Source organism: Leucoraja erinacea, chromosome 15 (assembly GCF_028641065.1).
Source record: "Leucoraja erinacea ecotype New England chromosome 15, Leri_hhj_1, whole genome shotgun sequence".
Taxonomy (NCBI): Eukaryota; Metazoa; Chordata; class Chondrichthyes; order Rajiformes; family Rajidae; genus Leucoraja; species Leucoraja erinaceus.
Window position 1 is genome coordinate 26,647,589 of NC_073391.1, and position 14,970 is coordinate 26,662,558.

A 14,970-nucleotide genomic window follows, 5' to 3' on the forward strand; every position below is an offset into this window, starting at 1 on the left:
TGAGGTCTATTTATTTCCACCCAACTCAAATGTTATTTAGTGATTTTGAAACTTGATTATTTTGGTTTTCAAACACAAGCTTTCAATCTTGTGTAGAAAGGAACTGCAGATGCTGAAGATAGACACAAGTGCTGGAGTAACTCAGCGGGTCAAGCAGCATCTCTGGAGGAGAAGGGATAGGTGATGTATTTTTGTTTGGTGGAAAGGTTACTACTATTGATTTGAGAAATAACATTTTAACCACTTATCGCAGCTACCAAGTCAGCCTCAGTGGTTGATCACAAAAGGCTGGCACCTGCAGTTTACAGCACCAAACGCAGAGGAATCAATGTTTAATACATTTTGACCCACAATATTTAAGACTATTCAAATCAATAAAAAACAGGCACTAATCATTGAAGTTATTTTATTTGACCTTTTCCCTGAAACTGACTTACCAGTGTAATGATATGCAACACAATTACTAGAAAGACAAATCTGATGAGGAAAACCTTTATTCGAAAGATGGGAAGAAAAACTAAATCCGATTCAATTTAATCATCCAAATGAAAAAAAAAAAAAAAAAGCAAACCTGACCAAAAATTCTCCAAACTGCAAGGTTTGTGCCAATTTAAAAATATGTTCACACAATCCACAGTATGATGACAACAAACATACTGGCAACACAGGTACCAAATAGTTGTATTATTAAAAGCCTTAATCACATCTACATCATACAGCAAGGCTATTTTATCCAAATCAGTTGATAAAATTTGGAGATACAGGTTTGGTGTGTATTTTCCTTTTGCATTACAGCTGCACTGGATGCTAATGGTGTTCATTTACCATCAGTGTTGCCAAGTGACAGGCTGATAGTAGAGGGAAGGCATTTTCCTTTCATGTTACAGCTGCACTAGATGCTAATTGTATTCCCTTACACTCATTATTGCCTACTAACAGGCTGACGTAGTAAAGGAAATGCTTTGACATGCAACAGGTGGTTAACTTTGCAGGCTTCTATTATTTTAGTTGCATGATCGGCTTGTATCAAGTTTGTTGTACTAAAATAGGTACATGCGTACAGTTTAACAAATGTCAATTTTGTTAGCTTCAAAAAGATTAAGAGTTTGCCATAAAGTTACTATAATTCAGATTCAAAAGAATTCAGCATGTGGGTCTTGGTAAATAGGACATGAATGTATTTTTAGCGACGCACAGTAGTCCAGCCATCATCATCAATTTCATTTTTGATACGACGAGGTGCCTCTTTATCCATGTCATTTTGCCAGGCTGAGCTTTCTTGGTCACTGTCCACTGCTGGTGGACCTTTCACAGGTGTATCCATTACCTCTTTCTCATTCTGGCTTTCAGCTTTTTGTTCACCAGCACGTCGCCATACACCTAGTGAAAAAAACATAAGGAACCGTCGTCAACTGAGAAACAAACAATTAAAGAATGGAATTATTGTAATTTAAAGTTTGATATGCATCAGGAGGTAGCTACTTCTAAATCTCTTTAAGGAACCAACTGACCATCTACCTTCGAACTGTTATGGGGATTCTCCATTCAAATGCATATTTGGTTCATTACATTTGAATGTCCCAAACTTTGGTATCTAGAAACCTCCAACTATAGCAAGCACTAGATATTTTTTTTAAGTGGTGGGGATTAAGAGGATAAAAATGTATGAAAAGCCACAAGATGAAAACAAGAGGGAGAATAATTACACCCTATCACGCAATCATAAGGAATTAAAAAAAAAAAATGATTGCTGGACCAATTGCTTGTATGTTACTTTTCTAATTTCAACTTCAAACCAGATTTGCCTAACAATATGGCAATAGATAATGTTTGGGACAAAGACCCATCATTTATTTATTTGCTTCTGTACTCCACAATTTGCGATTTGTAATAGAAAAAATATCACGTAGTTAAAGTGCACATTATCAGATTTTAATAAAGGCCATTTTTATACATTTTGGTTTCACCATGTAGAAATCACAGCTATGTTTATACATTGCCACCCCCCCCCCCCCCCCCCCACCTCCACATTTCAGGGCACCAGAATGTTTGGGACACATGGCTTCACAGGTGTTTGTAATTGCTCAGGTGTGTTTAAATGCCTCCCTAATGCAGTAGAAGAGAGCTCTCAGCACTGTGTCTTTCCATCACCTTTGGAAACGTTTATTGCTATTTATCAACACGAGGACCAAAGTTGTGCCAATGAAAGTCAAATATGCCATTATGAGACTGAGAAAAAAAGAATAAAACTGTTAGAGACATCAGCCAAACCTTAGGCGTACCAAAATCAACTGTTTGGAACATCATTAAGAAGAAAGAGAGCAGAGGGACTGGCAGGACAAGGAAGACCTCCACAACTGATGACAGAAGAATCATCTCTATAATCATCTCCTTCAGGAGTCAGGTGTGGATTTGTCAATGACCACTGCCTGCAGAAGACTTCCACGAACAGAAATACAGAGGCTACGCCTTGTCTTGGTGGAGAAGCTTGTGTGGACCCGAGATCCTGAAAGCGATGCCGTCTGGAGCTACGCTCCTGGTAGGGCCACTGTAAGGTTGAGGTGGACGTCTCTGACAAAGAGCAATCCAACCTCAACGGTGGAACAGGCAGAGGACAATGGCTGACCTAAGTGAAACGTCACAACGGCTGGGAAGGTGGATGAAGGCTGCGGCGGAAAAGGGTCTCCAGTCGTCTTGGACTCCATGCCACTGGATCCTGACCCAGATCTGTCAAGAACCGTGGGGTGGCTGTCTGTGCACCTGTCTCTCCATGGTAAACAAAGTCATGCACAGGCGTCGTCCATATAGGGAATAGCACCCTGGAGACACCCATGGTCAGCCATGACCGAAGAAACATAGAAAATAGGTGCAGGAGGAGGCCATTCGGCCCTTCGAGCCAGCACCGCCATTCATTGTGATCATGGCTGATCATCCCCTATCAATAATCCGTGCCTGCCTTCTCCCCATATCCCTTGACTCCACTAGCCACTAGAGCTCTATCTAACTCTCTCGTAAATCCATCCATTGACTTGGCCTCCACTGCCCTCTGTGGCAAGGAATTCCAAAAATTCACAACTCTGGGAGAAAACGTTTTTTCTCACCTCAGTCTTAAATGACCTCCCCTTTATTCTAAGACTGTGGCCCCTGGTTCTGGACTCACCCAACATTTGGAACATTTTTCCTGCATCTAGCTTGTCCAGTCCTTCTATAATTTTCTATAAGATCCCCCTCATCCTTCTAAACTCCAGTGAATACAAGCCTAGTCTTTTCAATCTTTCCTCATATGACAATCCCGCCATCCCAGGGATCAATCTCGTGAACCTACCCTGCACTGCTTCAATCACAAGGATGTCCTTCCTCAAATTAGGAGACCAAAACTGTACACAATACTCCAGATGTGGTCTCACCAGAGCCCTATACAACTGCAGAAGAACCTCTTTACTCTTATACTGAAACCCTCTTGTTATGAAGGCCAACATTCCATTAGCTTTCTTCACTGCCTGCTGTATCTGTAAGCCAACTTTCAGTGACCGGTGTACAAGGACACCCAGGTCTCGCTGTACCTCCCCCTTACCTAACCTAACCCCATTGAGATAATAATCTGCCCCCTTGTTTTTGCTGCGAAAGTGGATAACCTCACATTTATCTATATTATACTGCATTTGCCACGCATCTGCCCACTTACTCAACCAGGTCACCCTGCAACCTCCTAACATCCTTTTCACAGTTCACACTGCCACCCAGGTTTGTGTCATCCGCAAACCTGCTAGTGTTGCTCCCAATTCCCTCTTCCAAATCAATAATATATATGGTAAACAGTTGCGGCTCCAACACCGAGCCTAGCGGCACTCCACTCGCCACTGCCTGAAATTCTGAAAAGGACCCGTTCACTCCTACTCTTTGCTTCCGGTCTGCCAACCAATTTTCTATCCATGTCAACACCCTACCCCCAATACCATGTGCTCTAAGAAGGCCCAAGAACTGCAAGATGCAAACCACTGGTAGCAGCAAAAATAGGATGGCCGAGTTACAGTTCGCCAAGAAGTACTTAAAAAGGGTCTGGAAAAAAGGTCTTGTGGACAGATGAGCCAAAGATTAACTTATATCAGAGTGATGGCAAGAGCAAAGTATGGAGGAGAGAGGAACTGCCCAAGTTCCAAAGCATACCACCTCATCTGTGAAACAGTGGTGGGGGTGTTATGGCCTGGACATGCACTGGCTCACTTATCTTCATTGATGATACAACTACTGATGGTAGTAGCATAATGAATTAGGATGTGTATAGCTCAGCGTGCTAGTTCCCGATGGGGCTGTGGACCTAACGAACCGGTCACTGCATTGTGCTGATAGAACAAAGGACTCCGGTACGAGCAAGGGCGTTGGGCTCTGTATCTATATCAACAATGACTGGTGCACCAACCACACTGCAGTAGAGAGCTACTGTTCCCCAGACCTGGAATACCTACTGCTTAAATGTAGGCCGTTTTACCTGCCTCGGGTGTTTACTGTGGTTATCATCATGGCCATTTACATCCCACCACAGGCTAATGCTAACCTAGCGCTAGCACAACTGCACTCGGCCATCAGTAAGCAGCAGGATGCTCACCCCGACGGTGCCTTCGTTGTTGCAGGGGACTAACCAGGTCGACCTACCAGCTACACTCCGCAAATTCCACCAGCATGTGCAGTGCCCTACCAGGGGCTCAAACACGCTGGATAAAGTGTACACCAACATCCAGGACGCATACAGAGCTCTCCCCTGCCCATCCCTGGGACAATCCGATCACCTCTCACTGTTTCTACTGCCTGCATACAAACCCCTCATCCGCAAGACCAAACCTGCAATAAAAACATTCAAAATATGGCCCGAGGACACCACTCTACAACTCCAGGACTGCTTTGATCGCGCCGACGGGGACCTGTTTGCACAACAGGCTACCAGTGGTACAGAGGTAGACTTGGAGGAGTACACATCCACTGTGCTCTCTACATCAACTGCTGTATGGAGGCTTTCACAGTGGACAAGCAAATAAAGATGTTCCCAAACCGAGAACCCTGGATGAACAAGGAGGTTCAGAATCTGCTAAGGGCACGCAACAATGCCTTTAAATACAGGGACACTTCTGCCTACAGTACTGCCAGATTAAACCTGAACAAAGGTATAAAAAAGGCCAAAGACATCCACAGGAAAAGGGTGGAAGACCACTTCAATACCGCGGACACCAGAAGCATGTGGCAGGGTGGCAGGGACATCACCGACTAAAAGAGCAGCCCCGTCTGCCCCCACAGTGATATCACACTGGCCAACGAGTTAAACACTTTCTTTGCCCGCTTCGAAACTGGCAACAACACCAGGAGAGGAATAACCCCGACCATGGCGGAGGGACAGACCTTAACACTGAGCACTCAGGAGGTACAGTGCGCTCTGCGTAGGATCAATCCATGCAAGGCTGCAGGCCCGGATGGGGTCCAAGGAAGGACTGTGCTGTACAGCTGGCTGAGGTATTCACGAGGATCTTTAACCTGTCTCTATCGCTGGCAACGGTCTCCAAGTGCCTGAAGACAGCTACCATAGTGTCGGTGCCGAAAAAGTCTAAAGTCACCAACCTGAATGACTACTGCCCGGTTGCCCTAACTCCAATACCAATGAAGTGTTTTGAAAGGCTGGTCCTCTCCCACATCAAATCCAGCATCCCTGCCTCACTGGACTCTCATCAATTTGCATACAAGGCAAATAGATCCACAGAGGATGCCATCTCTCTGGCTCTTCACACCGTCCTGACTCATCTGGAAAGACAGGGCACGTACGTGAGGATGCTCTTCATAGACCATAGCTCTGCCTTCAACACGGTCATCCCCACCAAGCTCCACCAGCTAGGCCTCAGCTCGCCGATATATGACTGGATCCTGAATTTTCTGACGGAGCGACCGCAGGCTGTGAGACTGGGCCCCGCACCTATTCTCCACTATCACCCTGAGCACCGGCACACCACAGGACTGTGTACTGAGGCCCATGCTCTACTCCCTCTTCACACACGACTGTGTTCCTGCATTTGACACCAACACCATCATCAAGTTTGCAGACGACACAACGGTGATCGGGCTGATCACCAACATTGATGAAACAAACTACAGAGCAGAGGTGCGGACTGGTGCTCACGTAACAACTTGTCCCTAATAACCTCCAAGACAAAGGAGCTGATTATCGACTTCAGGAGGACACATAATGGGGAATACGCCCCAATCTCCATCTACGGGGACAGTGTGGAGAGTGTCCAGCTTTAGGTGTCTGGGCACTCGCATTTCAGAGGACCTCACATGGTCCACCAACACCGCTGCGCTGGTCAAGAAGGCACAGCAACGACTGTTCTTCCTGAGAACATTGAAAAAGACTGGTCGGCCCCAGCAGCTGCTGACGACCTTCTACCGTTGCACCACAGAGAGCATACTAACGTATGGCATCTCTGTGTGGTATCTCAGCTGCACGGAGAGAAGAGCTCTTCAGCGCGTCGTCCACAGAACGCAGAAGATTATTGGGACACAGCTACCAGCCTTGGAGGGCATCTACCACACACGGTACCGCAGGAAGACCGTCAGCATCCATAAAGACTCCACCCACCCTTGTAATGGACTGTTCGAACTCCTACCTTCCGGCAGAAGTTACAAGGCCTTCTATCCAGACTCAGGAACAGCTTCATTCCCAGAGCTATAGCTGCTCTGAACCGACCCTGCTGAGTCCCCCCCACCCCCATGGACTGTCTCCCTCGGATGGTCACGTCGCACAGACACATTTGCACTTTTGACTGTTTTACTGTTCTTTTTATAAACCATGTTCTCAGGGTATCTAAATCAAAATTTTATTAGTTGTTTAAGATGACATCGGTTGGAAGCTGCATACCAAATCTTGTTGCACTTATGTGCAATGACAATAAAAGATATTATTATTATTATTATTATTATAGACACATCTTATCTGCTCAAGTTCAAACAAATGCCTCAAAACTCATTGGCCGGCGGTTCATTCTACAGTAAGACAATGATTCCAAACATATTACTAAAGCAACAAAGGAGTTTTTCAAAGCTAAAAAATGGTAAATTCTTGAGTGGCCAAGTCAATCACCCGATCTGAACCCAATTGAGCATGCCGTTTATATTCTGAAGAGAAAACTGAAGGTGACTAGCCCCCAAAACAAGCATAAGCTAAAGGTGGCTGCAATACAGGCCTGGCAGAGCATCACCAGAGAATCCACCCTGGTGATGTCCACGAATCGCTGACTTCAAGCAGTTATTGCATGCAAAGGATATGCAACAAAATACTAAACATGACTACTTTCATTTATATGACATTGCTGTGTACCAAACATTATGCTATGACGAGGAAACACTTTTTCTCACAGAGTGGTGAGTCTGTGGAATTCTCTGGCTCAGAAGGCAGTGGAGGCAGGTTCTCTGGATGCTTTCAAGAGAGCTAGATAGGCCTCTTAAAAATAGCGGAGTCAGGGGATATGAGAATGCAGGGTGACTTGGACAGGTTGGGGGAGTGAGCAGATGCATGGCATATGAAGTTTAATGCGGATAAATGTGAGGTTATCCACTTTGGTAGCAAAAACAGGAAGGCAGATTACTATCTAAATGGCGTCAAGTTGGGAAAAGGGGAAGTACAACGGGATCTGGGGATCCTTGTACATCAGTCTATGAAAGTAAGGATGCAGGTACAGCAGGCAGTGAAGAAAGCAAATGGCATGTTGGCATTTATAACACGAGGAATCGAATATAGGAGCAAAGAGGTACTTCTGTAGTTGTACAGAGCCCTAGTGAGACCACACCTGGAGTATTGTGGGCAGTTTTGGTCTTCTAATTTGAGGAAGGACATTCTTGCTATTGAGGGAGTGCAGTGTAGGATTACAAGGTTAATTCCCGGGATGGCGGGATTGTCATATGCTGAGAGAATGGAGCAGCTGGGCTTGTACACTCTGGAGTTTAGAAGGATGAGACGAGATCTCATTGAAACACATTAGATTGTTAAGGGCTTGGACACACTAGAGGCAGGAAACATGTTCCCAATGTTGGGAGAGTCCAGAACCAGGGACCACAGTTTAAGAATAAGGAGTAAGCCATTTAGAACAGAGACGAGGAAACACTTTTTCTCACAGTGGTGAGTCTGTGCAATTCCCTGCCTCAGAGGGCGGTGGAGGCAGGTTCTCTGGATGCTTTCAAGAGAGCTAGATAGGGCTTTAAAAATAGCGGAGTCAGGGGATATGGGGAGAAGGCAGGAACGGGGTACTGATTGGGGATGATCGGCCATGATCACATTGAATGGCGGTGCTGGCTCGATGGGCCAAATGGCCTACTGCTGCACCTATTGTCTATTATGGTGCCCTGAAATCAGGCACGTGCCGTGAGTAATTACTCAAGGTGGGCAGTCAGTCAGATTGTTCTCTCCGTAAAAATAAAAAATAAAAATAAGTAACAATTCAATTTGCCCAAGGCTTCTAAATCTCCTTCATTTTTTAATTACTGAATGGTTGGGGGATGGAGGATGAAGGCAGGTGGAGAGATGGTGGGAAAAACGGGAGCACGCCCGGGCGTTGAATCGGTTGTCATCTTATTGAACGACAATATTAATTCAAGGGACCAATTGGAGGGAGAGTTCCTTTCACAGCGTGTGGAGAGTCTGTGCCAGGGGTTAAAGATGCGGGGAGGGCAGGAGTGTTGAGAATGAGGGGGTCGGAGAACATGTCAGTAACTCACTCACCCCTGCCGCAGAGCTCCGGGCACGGACAGCAGGACTGGCCGCCATATCCGGGGAAGGAAGCAGCTCGGGTGACTGCGAGCGGCCTCGGGACCGGACAGCAGACCCGGCTGCCACTTCAGCGCCTTCTGCCGGCCCGCTCACCTCTGGCAGTGCTCTCCGTCCGAACACCTCTTACCTGCCGTTCGCCGGCTTCGCTCATGTCAGCCGCTTCCCGCAAATCCTCAAATTCCGAAAGCAGAGTAACCTCAGTTGGTCCCTTAAGCACGCTGTCGGGATTTAAGGATTTGCGGGAAGTGGCTGACATGAGTGAGGCCGGCGAGCGTCAGGAGAGAGGTTTTCGGACGGAGAGCTGCCAGAGGTGAGCGGAGACCGGCAGAAGGGACTGTCGGTCCCGGCGGCCACCCGAGCTAATTAATTCCCCGGCCACATTGCGGTGGCTCCGTGCCCGGAGCGTCGCAAGCGGGTTACTGGCCCCGTTCCCCTCCTTCACAACGCTCCTGCCCTCCCCGCAACTTTATCCCAGGCCAGGCTCCCCAAACACTGTGAAAGAAGCTCGCCCCCCCACCCCGAGAAATACGGTATTTAAAAACATAAAGCACGAAGAAATGTACTTACCACATTATCGGTACACAAACTCCATTCTTCTCTTTGTTTCCTATGATACTCTTAAAATAATGACAATCCATATTTGAAAAACCCGCCAAGAAACTTGCGCTGCTCATGCGCAGTAGGCTGCTGCACATGCTCAGTACTGCAAAGGCAGAATTTCAGCTGCCTTCAGCCTCGCTTGTCATTGACAGCTTCAAGCAGCGCTGACGGCACGTGGGCTGCACAGACCTTCGCGTGTTACAAGTGCCGCGGATGAAAGGCACGGAGAATTATGCCTACCTAAGAGATCGATCTCTAAGATAGGCATAATTTTCCCATGCCGTTACTATATTTAATAATTACCATTTCATAATTTTGGTCAGGGTAAGCAGTGCCTACCTTGCCTACCCTGACGGCACGTGCCTGCCTGAAATGGGGGGGGGGAGGGGACTATGTATAAACACTGGTGTAATTTCTACATGGTGAAACCAGAATGTTTAAAATGACCTTTATTAAAATCTGACAATGTGCACTTTAACCACATGTGATTTTTTTCTATTACAAATCTCAAATTGTGGACTAGAGGCAAATAAATACATGATGGGTCTTTGTCCCAAACATTATGGAGGGCACTGTACTTGGGTGGCACAGTGGTAGAGTTGCTGCCTTATGGCACCAGAGACTAGGGTTAGATCCTGACTACGAGTGCTTCTGTATGAGGTTGGTATGTTCTCCCTTTGACCAGGTACAAAAATTTCTCCAAAATTGTAAATTGTCCCTAGTGTGTAGGATAGTGCTAATGTACAGGGTATTGCAGGTCGGCACGGACTTGGTGGGTCGAAGGGCCTGTATCAATAATGTCTAACATGCTTCAAAGAGCTATAGTACCATCCATATTGCACCTCAGTTAGCAACTGAGTTTTTCCACATACTTTAAAAGATGTGAACCAATGCTAAAAAATGCTTTCAAGGAACTGGCTAACTTTGCTTAATTCTAGGAATGTAGGATAAAATATGTAGATTAAATTCATTACATAATTACATTACGCTACATTAAGTAATATTATTCTGCTCCTTTACCGTCTTCTCGATCAGTCTTAACAGGTGGAGCACGCCGTTCTGGCTCAATCTTACGATCCCTTACTTCTCGGCGATCACGGAGGTCTCTACGATCTCGGTCACCATCCGGTAGCTGAGACGCTTCTCTCCAGGCACTACTTTCTTCGGTACCACCCCGTCTCCATGGGGCTTCATCCTTGTCTCTGAATAGCAAACCCATTTGTTATTGATGTTCAAGAACATTTACTTATGGTACAGTGCAGTTTGTTGCCCTTGCATATGTAATTCCATACATCTGTTCCTGGACGAGTGTTTTGTCTCTATTCAAAGAAATAGGTAACAGTCTCAGGTAAATGAATTATTTTTCTGCATGCAAATAGAGGTTAATAATTGAAATGGTGTCACTAGTTTGCAACATCTTGCTAGCATGGCGGTACGGGTGCGAAAATAGCTAATGATCTATTCTGTAAATGTAATCCCAATCGGACAGAAAAATAATTAACAAGTGCAAATGCAAATAAATGAATTTAGTTTCCTCTGCACCACAAGTTTACGCTATGTGTCAAGCCATTTAGATATTTCACCCTTTATGGATATAATATCTTGCCTATGCATAATTAAGTAACCTCGGGTGGGTCAGTAACAATGTTATAATTAGCTTCGACACAAAATGCTGCAGTAACTCAGTGGGACAGGCAGCATCTCTGGAGAAAGGGAATGGGTGACGTTTAGGGTTGAGACCGTTCTTCAAACTGATTTTGGCTTTGTACCTAGAGTCAAAACAGCATTGACAAAAGTCAGTTGCATTGCCTGGTTGCTACCTAAATGGAAGCATACCTATGTTGGTGCTGGTTAAGTTCAGGACTAGGCTTTTTGCCTACACAATATCTACTCATCGTTGTCAAGGGTCACAGTTCATGTGTAAATAATAGCCATTTAGCTACAGTGCCAGAGGATGTTCATCTGCATTCAAATTATGGGAAATCAAAACAGAACTGATGAAGAAGAAAAAAATACTAGGACAAAAATGGTTAAATGTACTGTCCATATCCATTTTTCACCCAGATCTTAAAATCTGAAATGGAAATAGAGATGTATTGCAATACAATTGGGATATTTAACTGTCTAGCAAAGGTACACCTGGACAATTATTTAATGAAAAACACCAAATTAAATCAATCCTCGATACTTGAATGAAAGTAATTAGTAGAACTGCAATTAGCAGAATTAGCCAGGAAGACAAAGTATGTTATTAATCCTCAAGCTACAAACCTAACTGCAGTCCGTCGATCTTGATCCCGATCATGGTCACGCTCTCTATCCTGGTTATCTTCTGAAGACCTAATGTCTCTGGGTGGAGCCCAACTTTCTTCACGTGCTTTTTCTCTCTCCCTCCATCCACCACCTTGGATTCAAAGAAAAAATTATACTCGTTTCTTTATGGTATTACTTTTTTGCTTAATGATGAAAAATTGCCCCAAAAAATTGTGCATATCATCATTTGTCTTAATTAAGCAACGCTGGTGTGTACATTAGAGGTTTTATAGCTCTACATTTTAATTATACCAATATTTATGTTGTCTCTGTTGAAGAATTTCATGATGCATAGAGACAGGCCGCCGATACAAAACAAGGGACGGACAATAATCTGGACCTACCAGCAGCACCTAAATCAAGAGAAAAACATTCTAGCCATACAATTTCTCTCACTAAACTTCAATGTCCACAACTCAAATAAGTTCAGAAGTAGCAATATTTACTGATGATCACAAAATACAGTTACAGTTACAATTCCTTGAGTATGAACCAGTCTATGCCACGTGCAGAATTTAGTGATTCTTTTTGAAGAACTGGCCAATAACCGGCAATGAACCATCTCCTCCTCCTAATATTATCACCAACCTGGGGATCACGATTACCAACAATGTAACTGGATCTGCAGAACCCGTGGCTAAGAAAGAACAGAAAATTGGTCGTCTGCAATGAGTCACTCATCTCCTCACTCCTTCACTAAAGACTTTCCACCTTCTGTAAGGTGCAAGGGCGGCACAGTGACGCAGTGATAGAGCCGGTGCCACAGAGCACCAGACATTTGGGTTCAATCCTGACCTCGAGTAATGTTTGTGGGACGTTTGCATACACTCACACATGGGCTTCCTCATGGTTCTCCAGTTTCATCCCCCCCGGGCATCGCAAAAACCTGTGGGTTTATAGGGTAATTGGCATCTGTAAAATTTACCCCCCAGTGTATAGGAAGTGGATGAGAAATTGGGACAACAGAACGGGATTGAAGCAGGGACGTGTGGTCAGGGGAGGCAGAGCCTCACCTGTCATACTCCCAATGAAAATAGCTGTTAAGTCGAGAAAAATAATAATAAAATAAAATAAATAAAGATTTTTCCACTGATCTGTTATAAATGTCATTTCTATACGAATCCAATCATTTTTTATAGTCAAAATCGCTAAATTTGCACAGCTCTGCTGCAAATTCAGGGAGAGATGACAGGTGAGGCAGCGGCGAGCTGAGCTTCCCCTCTGGTTGCGTAACCCCTCAGAAACTGTATGGAGCGCAGGCAATAAGCGTGTGCCTGTTACTATCTCTCTGTATGTCACCAATGTAATGTGTGTAAGTAAACCCATTCATTACATGTCCTCACCTTCCATAGTCCAGGTAACTTATTTCACATAAATATATTACATTTAGGCTCACTGGTCTCTTCATAAAACTGCAATGAAAAAGCAGCAGGGGAGGCAGCTATCCCGTTTGCCTCACTGAGGGGGCGTGTCTTGAGCCCAATGGAGGGAGAGCGAGCGTCAATTACGTAGGCTCACGTAATTGACGCTGCCTTGCTCTCCCTCCACATTCAGTAGCTTCAGCTGCGGTGGCGCAGCAATGGGTTCCACTGCGGGTGGCGCTGACTGGTAGGTTGATTAGTTGATTTGTAGCGGCCGATTCGGAGGCTCTGGGCCGCTGAGAGCTCCCAATTGGGCCTCACGCTGGAGTAATCTACTCTCGGCTCAGGACCCCGGCATCCACTCCCTTTCTTATCTTCCCTCCCTCCCTTCTCTCCTTCCTCCCTCCCTCTCTTCTCTCCTTTCCTCCCAGACACATCACGCACAGACCACTAACACACACATCACGCACAGACCGCGCACACACACACACACACACACACACGTTAGGATGGGGTAGAAGCCAGTGCCTCCCCAGCCATTGACATCACCGCACGTCACTGGATTGAAGGGTATGTAAAGTCTGGTCAGGGTCTGTTTCGACGATGAATCCTGGAAGTTAAAGTATGATAGAATACGTTCCACATTTCTGTGGCAACAACTACACAAATTCAGCACTACTCAAAATAAAACAATGCACTTGACTTGTCCACCACCTTAAACTCTCACATCCTGCACTTCTGCCCATGATGGCTGCAATAAACTGCAAATTATGCTGCAGCTACAAGGTTTGTGCCCGGTTGTGGCGCAGTCGATACAAGGAAAGATAATCATCTCCATCTTCTCGTAGAGATACTAAGAAATGCAAATCCTTTACTGTCGCTGGTCAACATCCTGTAAGTCCCTATCTCATAGCAGGGACCCTGCAGCAATTCAAAGTGGATACTTTTTTTCAAGGACATTACATTTTAATTAACATCCTCATCCTATGAGAAAATTAAAATAAACCACAACTGCCTCAGTAGAACCAAATCGAAAGCTAAAAAAACAACCTGTAGCAGGTCTCTCAATTGGTCTCCATGGGCCAGGTCTTGAATCATCTGCTCGCCGAGGGCCCCTGTCATCATCACGGCGAGGTTGTCTGTCATCATCACGGCGAGGTGGTCTGTCATCATCTCTCCAAGATCCCCTGTCGTCATCACCTCTTCTAAACAGCGTACTCCGATCATCATCTCCTCTCTTGAACAGTGGATCCCTATCATCATCTCGTCGGACCCGATCCTCCCCTCGCCTGAATGCAGGCCGCTCTTCATCAAAGCCCCGGCCTTCTCCTCTGCGCCACTCTCTAGAGGAGGAAATTAGAACATGGGACAAATTGTTAGAAGACTTCATAATTATACCCTTCTGTAAGTTTCAAGATATGAACCGCAGCAAACAGAAAGATTTCAAAGCGAGCAATACTGAGAATGAGAGTAGAGACCTTTCAGAGGGGAAAGGATTTGTGAAATAGTGAGACTACATTTGAAGTCAGATTGAAACGTTAAGGAATGTGCTGAAATGCAGAATACACCAAATGGCACAATTCTGAAGAGCAAAATGGGGAAGTGATGGTTCATATATATAATCTTTGAAGGTAGCATCACATTTATGAAACATAACATGAATAGAAGCAGCATGTGCGAAACCAAGGACGTTTTGGCAAACCTTCAGAAATCACTAATTGAACCTCATCCAAGGTAAAGTATCCAATATACAGCATCCAATGATGGATACACACTTTAGGATGTTAGATGTTAAAAGGGCTTAGAGAACAGGGTACCAAGGATGGAAAATTCAGTTGCATGAAAATAAGAGAAGCCAAAATTCTTAAAATCAAGGTTAAGGAAAATGTTTGA

General features: G+C 45.0%; 1 protein-coding gene across 1 annotated transcript in view; it reads right to left on the reverse strand.

The window, feature by feature from the left end:
* Positions 1-478: 478 nt before the first annotated feature.
* eif3s10 (eukaryotic translation initiation factor 3, subunit 10 (theta)) overlaps positions 479-14,970 on the reverse strand; it is a 52,498-nt gene continuing 38,006 nt past the window's right edge. The window contains exons 19-22 of the mRNA XM_055646942.1: positions 14,128-14,420; positions 11,675-11,807; positions 10,424-10,605; positions 479-1,380 (exon numbers count right to left, since the gene is read on the reverse strand). Of these exons, the coding sequence (XP_055502917.1) occupies positions 1,184-1,380; positions 10,424-10,605; positions 11,675-11,807; positions 14,128-14,420 (805 nt within the window). The 3' untranslated portion in view covers positions 479-1,183. The remainder of the gene's footprint in view (positions 1,381-10,423; positions 10,606-11,674; positions 11,808-14,127; positions 14,421-14,970) is intronic.